At 40.8% G+C, this 18241-nt stretch overlaps 1 protein-coding gene across 1 annotated transcript in view; it reads right to left on the reverse strand.

Annotated features, from left to right (window-relative positions):
* LOC103801907 (guanine nucleotide exchange factor DBS-like) overlaps positions 1-18241 on the reverse strand; it is a 42530-nt gene that overhangs the window by 16427 nt on the left and 7862 nt on the right. The window contains exons 5-11 of the mRNA XM_009074345.1: positions 15205-15297; positions 14614-14706; positions 12327-12452; positions 8226-8447; positions 6832-6924; positions 6339-6417; positions 3020-3092 (exon numbers count right to left, since the gene is read on the reverse strand). Coding sequence (XP_009072593.1) covers positions 3020-3092; positions 6339-6417; positions 6832-6924; positions 8226-8447; positions 12327-12452; positions 14614-14706; positions 15205-15297 — 779 coding nt within the window. The remainder of the gene's footprint in view (positions 1-3019; positions 3093-6338; positions 6418-6831; positions 6925-8225; positions 8448-12326; positions 12453-14613; positions 14707-15204; positions 15298-18241) is intronic.

Here is an 18241-nt window from a genome sequence, read left to right on the forward strand (position 1 = left end):
GAGCATTTTTTTTCTCCCCAGACATGGAAGCCTAAGGAACAAAGGGCAGGTTTTAAAATTCTCTGCTATAAAAGCCTGCATCTCTTGCAAGCATGTATGATGGAAAAAAGTCATCCTAGTCCTTGCCTCCTCTCTGCACCACATAGTAAGGGATGTAGTTCATGAGAGTTGAGAAGGGAAAAATGGAGAAACAAGCTGGTTATCTGCACTTTTTACAAGTCCAACAGATTTGGAAGGTTGGAGTGGGAAACCAGCTTAGAAAAGAGAACACCAGTTTTCTATCCTTTGCAGCATAAGTACATTTGTCTGCAGGAGAGAAATGGATGCTGGATGGTCACATGGAGGTCATACTATGCATAGAGCAACATATGAATTTCACTGGCTCCCCCAACTTGTTTCTTCTGCTCTTTGAAGACATGAATCCCAGTGAGATATCCCTGTCTACAGCTGAACCACAGATGGGGGATCCACCGTGCCAGATCTGCACAGGTATTGGCCTTGTGCCTGTGACAGAAAGGACTCCCCTGCCCCAGGTTTGCAGGAGATTCAAGTTGCAAGGTTTTCTCATAGTTCTTATCCTCGTTGTCTTGCAAATGTCTGGTGGATGAGTTTGGGCCTTTGTTACCTTTGGCAAACTGCTCCACACATTTCATTGTATCTACACATTTGAAATACTCTTTGCCAAAATGCTTGTTGTTAACATGCATCAGCAATTACACTTCTGTTCAAAATTAACATATGAACTGTTGCACTTAACATTCATGGGATAACATTACATTGTTCTGCCGTAAGGGAAGGTCTGAGACATCACTGAAAGCTTAAAACCACTTGGAATAGTGGAGATCTGTGAATACCTTTTATAATCTATGAGGCAGCCCAGGACTCATTGCTTTGTATTTGAACCTCTGACCTGTTTCTGATGGAACCTTAGCAAGGTCCCTGTTACCTCCTGTACTAAATCAAAACATGATTTTGCAGCCTGATGTTGGGTACAAAATGGGCTCAAAATAAATACAGGAACAAATCCAAAGCACACTCTAATTTCCTTATTCTTTTTCCTCTGTTCCTTCCCAGCTAGACTAAGATAACTTTGAAACATGCAGCTGACAGAGTTAAAGATTTACAGCTGTGAGAAAAACACCAAGAAAATACACAAGCTTTTCTGAAACAGCATCTGCAGTCAAACATAAAATGTTTGTGTTTATCTATGTGCACAGGATATTTTTACATGGATGTATGACTGAATCAATCATTTCCAGCCAAGCAGATAGTTAAGCAGTTAGAACAATAGTCTATTTAAGTTAAGTTATGTTTAAATAGATTAGAAAACAATACAAAGGGATCATTTCATTATCACTGAAATGCAGCAGCCATCTCTTGAGAGAGAGAGACAACAGCAATAGATACTACAGGACAGTTTAGGCATTTTAGGATTAAACAGTGAAACTTTGGGGGAGAATTTACAGAAAGAGAGAATTGAAATAGATTGAACCAGACTTAGGGACATTCAATAACTTCCTGCATTAAGGCACCTCAGCTCCAACCCTGAGTCAGGCCAGCCCTCCCTTATCTCATGGAATTGCAATCTCAAGTGCTCTGGAGGCACGTAAACAAGTAAAGGGGATAGTCTTTGTCATGGAACAGATATAGCTCAGGGAGGGGAGAGCTTCCTGCAAACAGATTTCCCAGTCTCATAGCACAGGTCTGACAATTCCCAATAAACAGTAGAGTCACTGTTTCACATGGGCAGCCCAGGAAAAGGTGTGCATTGGTCAGAAAAAAAAAAAATCAATAATTAATTAGCCTCCAACCACTGACAGAGCACTGGAGATGCTGGATGCTCTGTAGCTAACACTGTCTGCCACTGGCTTACCTACAGTACCTTGCACAGCTGGGGCTGCTTAGTCATGTCAGCCATAAACACAGACTATGCCCACGTGGTAGATATCACAAAGTTTATCTTCTTCCCTCTCCTTCCTGCCTCCACCCAGCATCCCAAAACAGACTGCAGAAGGAGCTCCACTGTCTGAGGCATTCTGCATCCACCATTTCACATCAAGCCAGCTGGTGCTGCAATTCCCCTGTCCTTGCTTCTCTCAAAGACATATATTATAGATAATGGGACACTCTGGACTTTGTTCCATACATGACAGCCCAGAGTGTTGTTCTTTCATGAAGACTGACTGTATTCTTCCCGTCCCTATAATAACCTGGCACTTGGAGCAGGAGTATCTGACTTCTCCTTCTCTGGCACAGTTGGCAGAGTGAGGATAAATGCTTCATTTTTCCTTTGGTTTAATCCACTCTAGGACAAACAGCTAATCACAAAGCCTTTCTTCCTGGAGTTAATTAATTTTCTGTTGAAATATTTGTATATAATATCTGCTCTGAAAAAGCTCATTTTGAGAGCCTTATAAAAAGGACACACATCTGGATTCATTTGAAATGTTTTTGTGATTGCATTTCATGTCTTATTGGAATAATTTTGTCCTATCTCCAAGGTGATTCTGCTAAAAGATTTTTACGCTTAAACCTTAAACAATGCAAATGTAACCAAGCCTAGAGAAAATATGGTGCAGGATTAATAGCACCGCGTCTGTTGAATATTTCTTGCACTGAGCTGTACAACTCTCAGAGGCTGGCTGTGCTACCTGGGACCTCTTGGTTTGGTTGATCCTGCTAAAATTTGCCAGTGATATCCCATGCCAACTTACTTTAAACTTGGCCAGCAATTGGGTTAGTACAAAAATTTGTTGTCAGCTCCATTTAACATCCTGGAAATGTTCCAATGCATTTTGTCTAAATTTGAGGTAATCTTTGAAATGAATTCTACATTGTCATTTTAGTTCTCCCACGAGCAAAACTTTTATCTGTATTTACATATTTTTAAAGAATTTGAAGACAAACAAGTAAATTCACATCCAGGAAGCTAAACACAAAACCCTAGGAATTTATACACTATGAAAGCACAAAGGCAAGACAAAACATGGCCCTGATATGCCATGGTAGCTGTGGTTACCTGCTTGCATTGGAGGAATCCATTGGTGCATGGTACACACTCTCAGTGATTCTTTGGTGCAGTTGACTTGCTTCTGTTAAAGAAAAAGTAAAAGAAAATTGCTCCAAATTGCAATGGGGCAATTTTGTGTTTGCATAGAAGGTGGGAGAGAGAGGAATAGGAGAGGAGAGATTTTGACTGCTGCTGCAATCGACATGGAGTGCTTGTATTTGAAGGGAAAGGTATACGGTGATCTTAATGAAAACAGCTCACACTAACAGGTCTTCTACCCAGATTTTTTTTCCTTACCACCTTCTCTTTCCTCTGCACCTCTTCCTAGCTAACTTCACTATACGGATCTGGAGAATGGACATAATGGCATTTTTCCCAGAATATAAGTTTTGTGGCTCACAGCTTTTTCTGGATTTGGCAACACATGTACATCAGTCCTTTTGCACATGCAGCCATCTAGTAGGACATATCCCCATCCCTCTGCAGAATGCTTTTGCTCAGCATCCTGTACAAACAGTAATAAGAAAATATTATTCAGATGCCACTTGCTCATTCTTTTTGCATAGCTGCAAACTAGCAACAGACTTGTACCTATGTCCAGTAACTGCTGAGTGAAGAAAAATGATAACAAAGATGCTGACAGCCTGGGTTTCAGGGCCAGGAGAGTCAGACACTGAGAAGTGAGGAAGCAATGGAAGGAGCTGCTTTCAAACTCTCAGATTGCCGAGATTCCCGGCCTATTCACTCTGGAAGAAGCAAAAGGAGAACTTGTCATTGAAAGGAGAATTGACAAGGGGACAGAGGCAGCACTGAAAGATTAAACTCAACAAAGTCTTTTGTTGGTGGGAATGCTGGGAGAAATGTGCAGTCTGGGTGGGGAGTCAGAAGTAGCTCCATTCCTGGTTTTGGCAACTGATTCACAGCCTTGCAAAAATCCCTTAAGCTGCATCTGTAATTCCTTTGCCTGCAAGAGACAATTACACGCCTTGGGATAGATGGATCAAGGTGTTACCCAAAAATCTTGTTAGCATTCCATGCTGACTGCAATATGTGATGGGGCTGTATATATACCGAGTGTTTGGACACTAACGACCCATACGTTAAACTCTTGACCACACACCTTTGGCCACCTTCTTTGCCCTTCACTCACTCATTCATCTCAGGTGGTTCCTTCCAACATTCCAATCCCCTGTGCAACTCCTAACAACAGTCATTAAAAACAGCCAGCCAAACAAATGCATCCCTCTTCCTTCTCTCATTGCAATGCACTGTTGGAGAAATATCCAGCTTTGGATTAAGGCCTCTTCTTTCATGAGTCATTGGAAATAGAAACAACTGTTTAAAACCACAGGACAAAGCATGTGCTTCCTGTCATCAGTATTGTAACAGGCGCTTTGGTTCATGTGATTATTTTGGAAAAGGCAATGGGAAGAGTTGCAATAGCATATAAGACACAATTTATACCCTCTGATTGCTGTTCTGATGGATTCACAATGAAGAAGAGCTTGGCTTTACTTATAGAGTAGGATGAAAGTCATCCTTGGAAGTTCTCAAGACCAGACTGGATAAAGTCTACAGTAATCTGGTTTGACCAATAACTGACTCTGCTTTGAGCAGGACCTTGGACTACGATGTCTTGAGATCCCTTGAAACCTGCAATATCTAGAATCTTAGGAGCTTAAGAAAAACCAATAAAGAATATCAAAATATAAATGCTTTCAGTAACTTCCAATCTTGATCCCTGAATATTTTTCTCTGGAAAATAAATAGTAACTCTATCTTATAGGTCTTGCATGCTACAAGGATTTCACTAATGCTCATCTGGGTGACATACAAGCTTCATTTTCTTTGCCTAGAAACACAAACAGAGGATTAGCACTCTATCCTATTAAACAGGTACATTTTCTCCATTAGCAACCCTTATCTTCTGTGGTAGCCTAAGTAACACCAGCACTTACACTTCAGGAAGTCCCTAGATCAAGTCCTAAAACTGCACTTGCAAGAATCTTGAGGTCTTTCTTCAGCAGTTCCTGCAAAAGAGCAAAATTGAAAAAAGGAGAGAGGATGAGGACAAGAAGAGTAACAAAAGACCTGAGGAGTAAGTATTGCAAATAAGTATATAGTTATGGGTTGGATTAAATTGCTGAGGCAAATGTGCATTGTTGTTTCCCTCCACTTAATGAGTTTGTAAGAACTCATTGCCTTTTGAAACAGACAATTAAAATAAAGGTGGCCTCTACAGTTAAAGCAAAAAAGGAGAGAGGATGAGGACAAGAAGAGTAACAAAAGACCTGAGGAGTAAGTATTGCAAATAAGTATATAGTTATGGGTTGGATTAAATTGCTGAGGCAAATGTGCATTGTTGTTTCCCTCCACTTAATGAGTTTGTAAGAACTCATTGCCTTTTGAAACAGACAATTAAAATAAAGGTGGCCTCTACAGTTAAAGCACAGGCATAGGTTTCCACCTAGGTCAAAGTCTGCTTAGAAATCTGAAAGATGTGGGTGGAGAGGATTTGCTGGCCTTGTTTTGAAGAGAAGTGAGTGTACAAAGAAGCAAAAAAGACAGATCAAGGTGATAAACAATGCCAGGGCCCAGGAAATGTCTGTATTGGACACAGCTGTGTTTGGGTTATTTGTCCTAAAAGGATAAATAGAATATTATCTCTGATAGCTACCATCACTATGTTCTTTTACTATCTGGAATAACCTAACTGTATTTTGTCTGTCTGGGATCAGTACCTTACATAAAAAGGGTGTAATTATTTTAGGTACTTAGTAGGCTTTAATCATTTATGTGTTTAATAGTCACAAACCACCTCCATACTGACATCTCTGTGAGAGAGGGAAATGTCATTTCCCTGTCACATGTTACAGGGAAGTCACTAAGATAAAAAGATGGGGTAACTGACTGACACTTAAAATATAAGGTGGGTAACTAGATTTAAAATAAACCCCCTCAGAACTCAAAAAAAGCAAACCAAACAACAGGATGGAGAGGAGCAGTTGCTGTGTCCAGTCATCTGCTTGGAAGGAGATTGTGCCAGGTCTTGTGAGCAGGACTCCATCTCCTCACATGCTGATGTATGTTTCTAGGGTTGTGATTTGGGAGGGAGAACAGAAGAAAACCATTTTCCTTGGACTGTGTCTGGAATAGTTATGCAGACCATTTCTAAAGTTCCAAGAAATTTTCTTTGATCCAGACAAGGATTTAAATCCCAGCAATGCTGCAACCACCCAACTGGTGGTGGTGCAACTTGTCCCAGCTCCATGTTGTCACACACAGCTACAGAAGGCAATACTAACAGATTCTGCTCTGTGTGCCCTACCTCTACATGCTTCCAGCTGTCCTGTCAGGACTTTGCGAATCTCTGAAATCCAGGTGTTTTTCAGCTCAACAGAAGAAGCCTGAGAACACAAGAGGAAAAGGCAAAGCAGATCCAGTTACAGCATGCTGCCAGTCAGTGGGCTGCCCTGACCTACATTTGCTCTTGACTTTCCCAAGGACTGGAACACTGTGGCCAGCATTGAGCAAAGCAGAGGACACTCTTTTAGATGGATAAGTTGTCATGAATCTATGGTCTTGTCCTTGCTTTTCTGTCCAGCGTTCCAAGTAATTTCCCTCTACTTTGTTTCCTCATTTACTCTAAATCATGGCCATTTCCACAATGATAAGTTGGCAATTTCAGTGCCTACAAAACAGTGAATCTTCCAGCGGCTATTTCAGGAGTTTGCAGGTCAGGGAAAGTCATGAAACTGAAAACATTCTTAAAAACAATTCAGTTGAATGGAAGTCCTTGGAAACAAAAGGATTGTTGTTACCTGAATGATATAGACTTCTTCTCTGCCATTATACCAGATCTCAAACTTCTTGTTATCCCCTTTTACATTTTCTGTAATGCCCACAGTGCTCATCTGTTTCAAAATAGAAAAGAAGTAGCTGGAATCTGGAAAATATCAATAACCTTAAACTCAGCCATCTGAGAATCATTTTTAAAAGGCTGCATTCACTTCTGCACCTTAGGGAGTCATTAAAAATAAAATTCAGAACTTATTATTTCTCAGCATCTAACTTCTCACTTATCTTTTTGATTGTTACATGGAAAAGGCGTGCTCAAAAGTAACACAAACTAAGGTCTGGTCATGAGTTTATCCTCTTTTCTTTCTTTGCTTGATCTGTGGGTCAGTTTTCAATCTTATCCTGGCACTTGTCCACCTAGACATATTTTCAGTTTTAGGAAAAGTGTATTTTCACTTGTCATCACTATCCTGTTGAGGTAGGAGAAGAAGAGGGATGGAACAGGGTTTTGTGAAATTTAATGCCTGATCTGCAAATCCAGACAACACAAAAAACCAAACAAACAAACAAACAAAAAAATCCCAAAACAAACAAAAAAAACCCTGAACAATATCATTCTGGATTTCTTAAATGATAAATTCTTAACCACAATTTTCAAGTCCAGGACTATACTTACCAGCTTCCCATCGTCCTGGAGTTGTTCATCCTCCTTGTTCTGTTTTACCTCAACATTAGATTTGAAGATCTAGTGCTATGCCACCATTCCTACTATCTCCACAGAAACAAACTTCAAATTTTTATATGAATTGGCTCAACCCAATTGGTTCAACCAGGTTCTATTACAATTCCTGTCTGGTTACCCTGTAATAAGTTTGCAGCACTGTACTGGATGTTCCATGTTAGTTGGCTAAGGTCATAAGTGTCACACCAATGTGCTTAAGAGAAAATGTAGTGTAGTTGTGAATCCCACCTTAAAATGTCCTGACTCATCTGGAAATGTCACTCTTGCAAATAAAAGGGCACTCCTACTGCACTGATTCATCTGCAGCTAATACTGTCACAGAATATAGCTGCTCAACTGATGTAAATGGTAAAGCCTGCAGTAGAACTGCACTTGGAAGATACTCATAAGCAGAACAATGAGAGATGCAGGTCCATTCAGTCTTGCTTCTCTTTGTGGGACGCTGGGCAAGAGCACACAAGGTGCCTGTTCATATCAAGTTGCAAAAACCAAGGTTCATATCTGGAGCTGCAGGACATATGACTTCGTCTGCTCCAGATCAAAACTAAATGGGAACTTCCATTTGCTCAGGGTGGCAAGATATGTGCACCTTCTGCAAGCCTCCACATGGAAACATCCCCATCTTGTGAGGACACTAGACTTATTTCTCTCACCCAGCATTACTGCGTTCGTTACCTTTAACGAATTTTTAAAGCTGTATGAAGCTGTCTTCTCATGGCCATCAGTGTTCTCCTCCCGTTTCTTGCAGAAAAGTAGCATCTTGGCATAGAGGAAGAGGTGTCTCTGCATCGGTTTGAATCTAGCCAAGTCCTTCACCTTGTTGTGCCCCTTCTTGTGGTCAGTCCACACATTGAAGGAGCCCTGCATCAACAGCTTGCCAAGCTCACTGACATCCCCCTAGTAAGAAGGAAAAAAGTGAGCATACATCACATTCAAACTAGAGTAGTCCCAGGCACAATTCATTCCTGTAGTGGTGTTTAAACTTCCAGTCAGAGGCATGTGCCTAGGCAGCCCTTGTGTTGGAGAGTGCAAATGTCCCCTTGCTGAACCTGTGTGGTTTCTTCATATAACCATTAATCCACTGCTTTCCACATCTGTAATTGCCAGTTTGTCTCCCCATTCATAGTTAGTATCTAAGGTCTGTCTCAGGACCTCTTTGCATGTGACACACAGGCTGTCCCCTCTGCTGACCTCAGAGGAATCATCTGACAAAACCTGGGTTTCAAGACTCCTGACTCCAAGGCAGTATGAAAGTCCAGTGCAGTCCAGATACCCAAGCAAAGGCCTTGACTCCAACAGATCTAATTTCAGTTTCTGTTTTTGCACAAACCTTCCATCCCTGGGCAAAACCTTGAAAGACCTTAAATGTCTGAAGTCACAGGTTGATGCCTAAAGGTATGTAAGTATGTAATTCCCTTCAGTTGCAAAACAGTCTGTAAAAGCTCTGTCAATAGTTTCTTGGCTCACCATCAGCAAACTATGCAATGCTGCACAGCCTTGGGCAATGAGGGAGTGAATGCACCAAGGAGCCATAAAAGTACCTGAGGGAGAGTGAAACTAAGCAGGAACAAGATCTTTCTGAATTAAAACCCTTGCCTGAGGATCACTGATGGCTAAATACTTCAACTGATATAAATATTTAGCTCAGATGCCACCACCAGCACAGTTCAGTGTTAAGAGTGTAGTAAGGTGTGGATAAAGGACATGGCAATGTCTATATGGTAATGGGCTTCAACAAATAATGATTAACATAATTATGCTAGCAACAAGTTTTTCCTAGGAGTGCTCTGTATAAAGTTGAGGGAATAAACCCAGTGCATAAAAAAAGTATTTATTTTCAACATTTGTATGTTCTGTTCATTATAAGGTAAAGATGTTGGGTCCAAGTGGGAACGTCTGATTTTTTAAACTAGAGATTGCAATCTGTTCTCCCTCTCACTCCACATCCTCTACCCTAGATCCAGCTGCAAAATCATGGCTTGATTAGGTACTTTTCCTCTCTATATCAGGGTATTGTTAGACTCTCCAAACCATTCAAAAAAACCCTCAGATAACAGGCTGCCATCTCTAATATAGAGAGTGGATCTTTTCTTTGTGCACACAGGACTGTGTGTGTTTTTATTTACAGGTGCATGCAGGTATAAATTGCAAGTCTGTGAAATACATATTGATGAGATGTAAAGCTAAATTTAAAACCCAAACAAACATTTTTTATATAGTTCTGACAGTTCAAATCTTGTGATAAATCTGTCTCTTCAATCTTGGATCTAGAATTGGGATAATAGCAAATGAAGTTGGAGGCTGCCACTGTAGAGAGAAAGAAGATGAGCAGGGATAGCAAACCCACAGAAGACTATTACCCCACAAGCCCTGAACTCTCCTCAGTGTGCTCAGCAAATAGAGAGCAGGATGCTGTTTCTGGTAATTTCTGCTAGTGCATGACAATACTTTGTCCTAAAGGAGGGTTATTTAAAGTGGAGGATTTGATCTCTATGTCAAATACAATTATTCTCTGTTAGAATAATACACTGTATCTCATGATAACTCATATGTATCTCTCATCATAACTCATGGACAAACTACTCAGGCCAGATTGTGTACAAATGTTAGGTTGATAGTAGGAAACATCTCCAAAGCTTCTGCTCTCCAACTTTTGTTCTACTTTTCCTGTGGTTTTGCCAAAAAATAAAAAAAGTGCACCAAACTAACCACAGACTTATATGTTAGCAATTTCTTACACAAGAGTTCAGCTCAAATCTGCATGTGCATGAGTTCAGGAAGCAGAATATCCTATGCAATTAGGAGCATTCATCAGCTGCCACAAAACCTGCTTTCCTGCTGGCACAATATACCTCTCTGAAAGGTGTCCTAGGCAAGTATTGCTATCAGGACTGTGTGGGAAACTCCACAAGATGGGGTGAGGCTTTATCAGCTATGGGAGGTATTTATTTGGCACCACAACTGAGCACCTGGGACAGGTGGAACAGGGAGAAGAAATTACTGGGTGCATCCTCTTTCACACTTTCACTCCATTTAATAATTGTGCAACAAACCACTTCAGGAATGCTGTCAGCATTGGGCTACACAGCAGCCATGTCCTGCTTTGTCATATCTTTCAGTTCAGCTAAGAAAACAGAGTAGAAAAAATCTACTCCTTGGAGCTACTATCTGGAATTTTGTGGAAGGCTGGAAAATTAAAAAGTAAAAGTTGTAAAGGAACATGAATGCTCTGTTGAATTCCTGAGCAGAAAACCACTCTAAGATTTGAATGCAAGGAACAGGCAAAAGGTTGACCTCAACTTTTATACGGACAGGACCCTCTGCTCAGGATAATGTTACCTTTCTTGGAGAAGCTCTTCTGCCTATCCCTTGCAGAACTGTTTAAAACCAATTTTTTTTTTAAAGTTGCTGTAACTATATATGTTTAAACTGGGATTCACAGGAGAAAAGCTACCTTTCTCTTTGGGAATGAATAAGAAACACTGGAGACTGGGGAGGTAAAAGGCATGCTGTATCCCTGAGCCTCCCATGCCCATGTTGACTGGTTCAAGCTTGCAATAATAATATCCAGGCATTAAAGAAGTTTTCTAAAATGAATCTCTGAGACACTCAGAGTTAGCCATAGCCCAAATGGGGTGAGTATATGCTTAAGTTTGTCAGATTTGGGGGATCTAAGGTTATGCTTGCAACCTGTGGCTTTTATCTGATCCACAGGCACCACAGCTAGTCTGGCCACTGCATTGTCTTCAACCCAGTACAGCTCCTGCAGGAAGAACTCACATCCTCATTTCAAATGCACAGTCCACAGGAGCATCTCCAGCTGTGTGCAGCACATGCCATCAAGCAAGTAGATAAATTAACCTGTAAAATAATGCTGACAGCAGCCATGGGTTCCTCAGTTACCAGGTGCAGATGCACTTGCACAAAAGAGAACCATAGAAATCAAAACTCCTGTAGCCACTTCGTCCTGAAAAACAGAATAACTCTTCCCACCCAGACACAGTCATTATAGACCCCAGAACCTTCTCAGGAAGTTGCATTTTGCATAGAATAGGTTTCCTGGCGTCTAGACTAAACCCTGTTACTCTGATGTAATAATCCTTTGAACCCAGTTTCTCAGTATATTTTTTCTTTCTTGACATTTGCACCCTGCAGCTATTTCAAAATGGGCAACCACATGACCCTCAGGCCTCATTTTGCCAGATGTGTTTCTCCTTTATGTGTCAATCACTTCCACTTCTCACTTAAGGGCTCATTTTATGTAGGCAACACTAGCTCTTGAAAGTCATATGACTTCAATGGACCTTCAGCAGAGATATATATATTTGTTCCCTTTGATTTGTATTGTGGTTGTTATTTCACATTTCAGATAACGAATCTGCCAGTCGCTGGGATGGATTCTATTACTGACTTTAAATGGAAGCCAGATTTCCTCCCTAAGCACAAAAGATTTGCAAACACTTGAGTTGTCCAGTGGTCACAAAGTTTCAGCAAATTTCCCAAGTTATGTCTGTCACCCTTGTACCTCTCACCTACAAACAAGTTTTGGGTGCAATTACTAAAATGTCCTGCATTTGTGCCCCTTCCCCACATCACACTCCACTTCCAGGTGTGCTGATGTGTATTTTTGGTTATCACAACATGCCACCAAGTGCCATCCTTCAGGAATGTGGCACAGGCTCCTGTGAAGTGTACCAGCCATGGACACAGCATGATCAATGATGAGAGGAACACTGGATGGCTCAAGACCAGAGCAGGAGCAACAGCAGATCATACCTCATATCCTGTGATTGCTATCTGGTGCATGGAGTCATTTACTGATTTGATGATATCGAGCATTGTGGCCAGGGCTTCTTCCAATTCAGCAGTACCCTCAGAATTCTTGCTGCACTTGAGCATTTCCTGGTTTAAAAAATATATGGAAACTGCTTGAGAACTTTGCATACCAGAAGACACCATAAAACAATCCTGGAATCTGTGATGCATAGACAAAATAGCAGAACTATAGGAAAACAAAAAATGGAGCAAAGAAACCCCAAACCAAACAGGACATTCACCAGGACTGTCATTGAGGACACACATTTGGACCTTTTGGACATTTTCAAGTTTTAAGGGTTCATTTAACATGAGAGAAGACCATTCTGACATATTTACAATGAGCTCCTTACACGTCACAAGATTATATTCAGGGATTTTTTAACTTCACATATGATAGAAAAGAAATTCAATCTTAATATAATTATTTCAAGTGTTAGAGAATTCCCCATTTTCCTTTGCAATTAGTTCCACAAGGTACTTATCACCACTGTAACAAATGTAATTAATTTCTAGTCTGAATTTGGCAGGTTTTACATTCCACATTTTGAGTTTGGAAATAATTTAATCCAAAGGCTGAGGCACTTGTGTTCCTGTAAAACAGGGCTGCACAAAGGTAGTGCCTGCAACCCCCAAACAGCATTAGCCTTTTCTCAAGTGCTTGGGTGAGCAGTGATTGGAAGGTAAAAGCAGGATGCATCCCTATATTACCCATTGCACATTTTCTAGGATGAGGATGGATCCCTGCTCTTCATATAGTGAGCATATTAGCTAAACTCATTGAAAGCAGAGGGTTGCAATGACTGTGACCCAAAATTTAAATCTAGTCTGCCCATCACTCAAGGCAAACAGCTTCTTAAACACTTGTTTCTTACCACTTTTTCATTGACTCCCATTTTTCTACACTTTTAAATGCTCCTGCTGCCCGTGAAAGAGTGCACCATCTTCACAGGTCTCATAATCCCTGACAAAGTAAATGCCTGTGCCAATGTGCTGTTGCTAACTGCAAAACTGGTCTGACCAGATTCAGCCCCAATGGCTGCAACATGTTTTGCCTGAGAATTTTACTCCTTGATCTAATCTTGGTTTTATTTACAGTCGTATTTCAATTAAAAGTAGAATCTGGTTTACTCCTGCTTTTCTGAAGGCCTTGACATTTTTTTCCATTTCACAGAACAGTTTTAAGAAATAGAGCCAAATTTACTTCTGGACTACATTAAGATAAAATCTACTGGAATCAGTGAAGTTGCATCCTTGTCAATATCCTCTCTCACTATTTGGATTCTAACAGTTTTGCATAAAACCAATAAACAGGTCACAGAAATACTGCACAAGAATGGCCAGCCAGGTCCTCACATGGCTTCAACTGGCACAATTTGAGCAGTGCCAGGCTAGTTGTTAGAACAAAATTGCAGCCTAAAACCTTCATTGCAAATTTCAGTGCTAAATTTCATGACAGTATACAACACTACAGAGGCTTGAGAACAACATATAATTCACCTTCATGACCTTTCCATAAGGAAGGCCAGTAAATATTATTTTAAAGAATTTAGGAGATGAAGACAGAAATTTAAGTCACCATCTTAAAAATCATAATTGGTTTGAGAGTATTTATGTTCTGTTGCCCAGTTCAGACCAGAATTTCAAGCATTGACCACTCATGGTTCCAACTAAATCAAGAGGGAAGTTCATATATTCATCCTGTGGAAAAGTTACAGACAATCTGTTCCTAGCTGGGTCTTTAAAACAGAAGCACAAAGGGAGTGGCTCCTTCTTAAACCTTTGAGTCACAACCATGGGAAAATATCAGCCTCAGAGAGCTGAAAAAATTTTATTAAACAGGGACAGATGTTAGAGACAGGATTTAGAGCATCAGTTCCTGTTTGCAAACTGTAAGGCATATACTGATACAATACAGCCAGATTAAATTTCTGTTGAAAGATAAATAAAACAATAAAAAAGACAATAAAATACTTACTATGCAAAATATCTTACTTTATATAGAGAGAGCTATACATATACTGCTATTGTATATAAGTGGCATATAAGTACTGCTAAGTAATAATATCTATTCTGCAATAGAAATCCTTTCTTGGACAGTTTTTTACCATTTTACAGCTAAACATTACAGAGTATTTGTTGAAGAAGTGAGAGAGGACTTATTTCCAGGTAGTCCTGGCTGATATGCAATTCTGTAAGTAAAACAAGCTATGCACTGGAATTGTTTGCATTGTCATGGAGAGCTTACCTTTAACAGCAACTGGTACTTGGTGATTCTCTGGACTGGCTTTAAGAGATAAGCATCTAGTGAGAGCTTATGATCCAATTTACGCTGACATTCCTGTAAGAAACAACAGGAAAGAAAAATGCAATTGTTTCTTGAAACACAGGTATGATCATTATCATTTGACAATCTGAAGATTACGTCTGTGAATTAATCGAGAGAGAAGTCTGTTCTGTCTGCATAGGAGTTTCCAAATTACTCATGCCACAGTGAAAATATATCTAATCAAGAGCTAATGTTTAGGTTCAACTTGGTGTTGAAATCTGGCATGCCCTGCTGATGAGATTGCAATCATCTGGGGTTTGCAAAGAAGGCAGCACTTGTTTGGTTTGGGTATATCCTGAAGAGTCAGGCTCCTGCCCAGGAAACCTATCTACTGCTCTACCTACTCAGTCTCCTTAGGAAGCACCTTGACACACACTGAGCACCTGCCATCAGTACAAGAAGCATGCAGAAAAGTCTATATAGTCCTCTAAGTTTTCTAAAGAAAGAAGAGATACAAAAAGAAAATGAGCTTTGAGGGTCTGCGACTGCTAGCCTGAAATGAAATTCCACCTGAAAAAAGATGCTGTCTCCACATTGTCTCCAGAGAGCTTCGGACCTTGGCTTGTTCTGACAGTACTTTTCATATATTTGGAGGTCCTCTTTCTGCAAGAAAAGAGAATTTAGGCAAGGTAAGAAAAAAAGAATCCACAGAGCATCTGCCTTGATTCACACTTTTTCTTACCTTTCATCTAAGACATGAAATAATTAAAACATGGGGATAACTCTGAATGTAACAATACACTAAGATTACCAAACTTGCTTTTTGCTCCTGATTAAGTTAAATACACCTGAAAGTAAGATTTTTTTCCCCCCTCACTTTTTGCACAAAGCAAGGAGACTGCAGACTGGAAGATAAATAATCTAATTGAAAAAAAAGTGGTATATTCCATGGAGAAGAATAGATGGTAAGAAAAAAATAACAACCCAAAACCCAAACAAATTAGAAATGTAAATTTTATTAACAATACTGACACAGACTGCAATTGTTAACAATACTCATCACTTAGCTAAGATTTACCTGTTCCACACACTTTGAAAATAGCATTGGCTGTCAATAGTACAAGGATGAATTAAAAGGTTGGCTGTTGATGTCCCAGGCCAGGCAGGGGGATGTACTTACACCCTGCCCTATCCAAATTAGAAGTGGGTGGATTCACTTTACCTCTATTTAGCTTTGAATGACTCCAGGTGCTCTCATTGAGGGCCATGGCAAAAGAGTCACTGAGTTCAGTGCAAACAAAGACAATCTCTGTAAAAGCCCAGAGAGGTGTATTTTGAGCTCCCTAGGTTGTGTGGCTGGATGCAGAGTGATGGATGCTCCTCTGCCAGGTTCTGGGCTCACTGGCTGTGCATCCAGTCAGCCACAGGGCCATGGAGCAGTGCCATGCAGGTTCCTGAGCAAGGCTGGCTGTGCCTGATCACCTGGGAGCTTCTCATCTTCATCTGCTCCTACTGTGGTGGATGTGACCTCAGCAAATCAAAGAAAGCACCAAAGATAAACCTCAGGAATTCCTGGCTCTTGCCTCTGTGCTTTCAGCCCACTAGACAGTTCCTGTACACTCCTGCTGCAAGGAAAGTATTTCCTTTTGTACAGTTACTAGAAGAAATCAGTGTTGCTGCTGTCTTTCTCTACAGACCCATACTGACATCATCCTGGTGAATCTGCTGTGAAAGCTGAGCTGTGCCATGCAACACCACATGGTGTTAAGGATTATGCAATACAAAAAGCTGTTGCAACTTGATAGAGTATTAATAATGCTGTTTCAAAATATGTGCAGTTGTGTTCACAAAAACGGAATTGTTTGTACATGTTGCCTTGAATGGAGGTTAGCAGGGGGTAAACCCCACAAAACTAAAAGTAGTAACAAAACATAACCAACCATTACAATCTCTTCCTGGCCCACAGAAACCTAATTGGACTGGGCAGGAAGCATAGAGACAGTGAGAGTCAAGAGTACTATTAGGAGTCAGAGAAGAGAACCAATTTAAACTTAAAGAAAACGTTCAATAACCAACAATTTACAAGTAATTTGCCATAGTGGAACCACCCTAGGCCAATGCAATCTATTGCTGCCTAAGTCAGTGACACCTGCTCAGGCAGATACTTACATCTTCAAAGCCAGCTTTAAGTTTTGCAATAGTATTATGAACAGGAAATTGCTGATGAAATTACTAGGATTGGACTCTAAAAAGGCAAGAAATAATTAATTGCCTAACTATTCAAATCCCAGTCTTAAATGTTCCACACATCTCTATTTTCATATCCAAAAGTTCTGACTTCTTGCTAGTACTTTTACACCTTGCTCACCTCTCCTGTAATGCTTTTCCTTTCCACAGTGATTTGCACTCTGATATCTCTGTAAGCTTCAATGCACATGGCATATATGCACAGGTCCAATTAACTTTTTGACTGCTGATTGAGGAATAATTTTTGCTTCAGACTAGAACTTAGCCCTATGAGTCCAACTCAGGTTTCTGGCCAGCTGCTACTGTCCTCTCACACATAGATTCCTTTTCTAAATGCTTCTTTCTCCCTGAATGACCAAATGCCCCAACTGCTGGCTCCTATTAAATGATTCCCTTTTTTAAGGTTAGCAATATGAATAAGTAAACAGTGGTAATCCACAGTGAATCACTCCTGCCAGTCACCTCTCCTGGCACATGTTGGTAAGCAGTCTGACACACCTTAGGTTTCCTCCTGGGCATTCTTGCCTTGGTTTGGTAACATTTCCTTCTTCACAGCCCTATGTACAGCAGATCAATCCAGAGTGTCCCTTCTGCTGCTGATAAGGCACTAGAAGACCCATTCTGCCAGGCATTCAGTGCATGTCCCTCCCCTCTTTGAACAGCTGCATAGTCCTTGACCACACAGAGCTTTAAGAAAGGTCAGGCACCTTGGGGATGGTATAGTAGCTGCCATGTGGGCAAAGCTGAGCTGGTTCACTTGTAATTTAGTTCATATGAAGATCATGCCCTAAATAAAGTCAGGCAAAGTGGGAGAGAGGATAAGAGTGGCATTTCTGGCTCATCTTTTACCTGATTCTGCTACCATGTTCCAGGAGAGAAGCCAGACAGGAGGAATAGGCTGTGACTCCACATCCTGTTCCTGCCGTCACCTGAGAAGAAGGGTTCACATCCATGGTGACAGCTGATCAGATGGCACTGGTGGAGGTGGGAGAGTGTATGTGTGGGGACATGGCAGAAGAATGACTGGCAGGAGATGGAGGGAAGTGTGGCACCAGGGTGTCTCACTGCAGCTCTCAGGATTCTTTCAAGCAGCTCTGGAATCAGGGCTGAAAAGGCCCAGTGTGATCAGACAGAGTACAACTCATTCAAGTATGAATCTAAAACTCAATCTGTTTCTAATCACAGGCCCCCCATGATGTTGTGGCAGGATGGGCACACCCATACAAAGAAGGAGAAATAGAGAAGAAAATGTGAAACAATATGAGTTTCCTCCAGAAACTCAACATCACCTGGAACAGCAGCTGCTTCTGTTTCTCCCTGCTGAAGCAAGTACAGCCATAACTCACGGGGCAGCCAGAAG

The sequence above is a fragment of the Acanthisitta chloris genome, unplaced genomic scaffold (genome assembly GCF_000695815.1).
Source record: "Acanthisitta chloris isolate BGI_N310 unplaced genomic scaffold, ASM69581v1 scaffold2165, whole genome shotgun sequence".
Lineage (NCBI taxonomy): Eukaryota > Metazoa > Chordata > Aves > Passeriformes > Acanthisittidae > Acanthisitta > Acanthisitta chloris.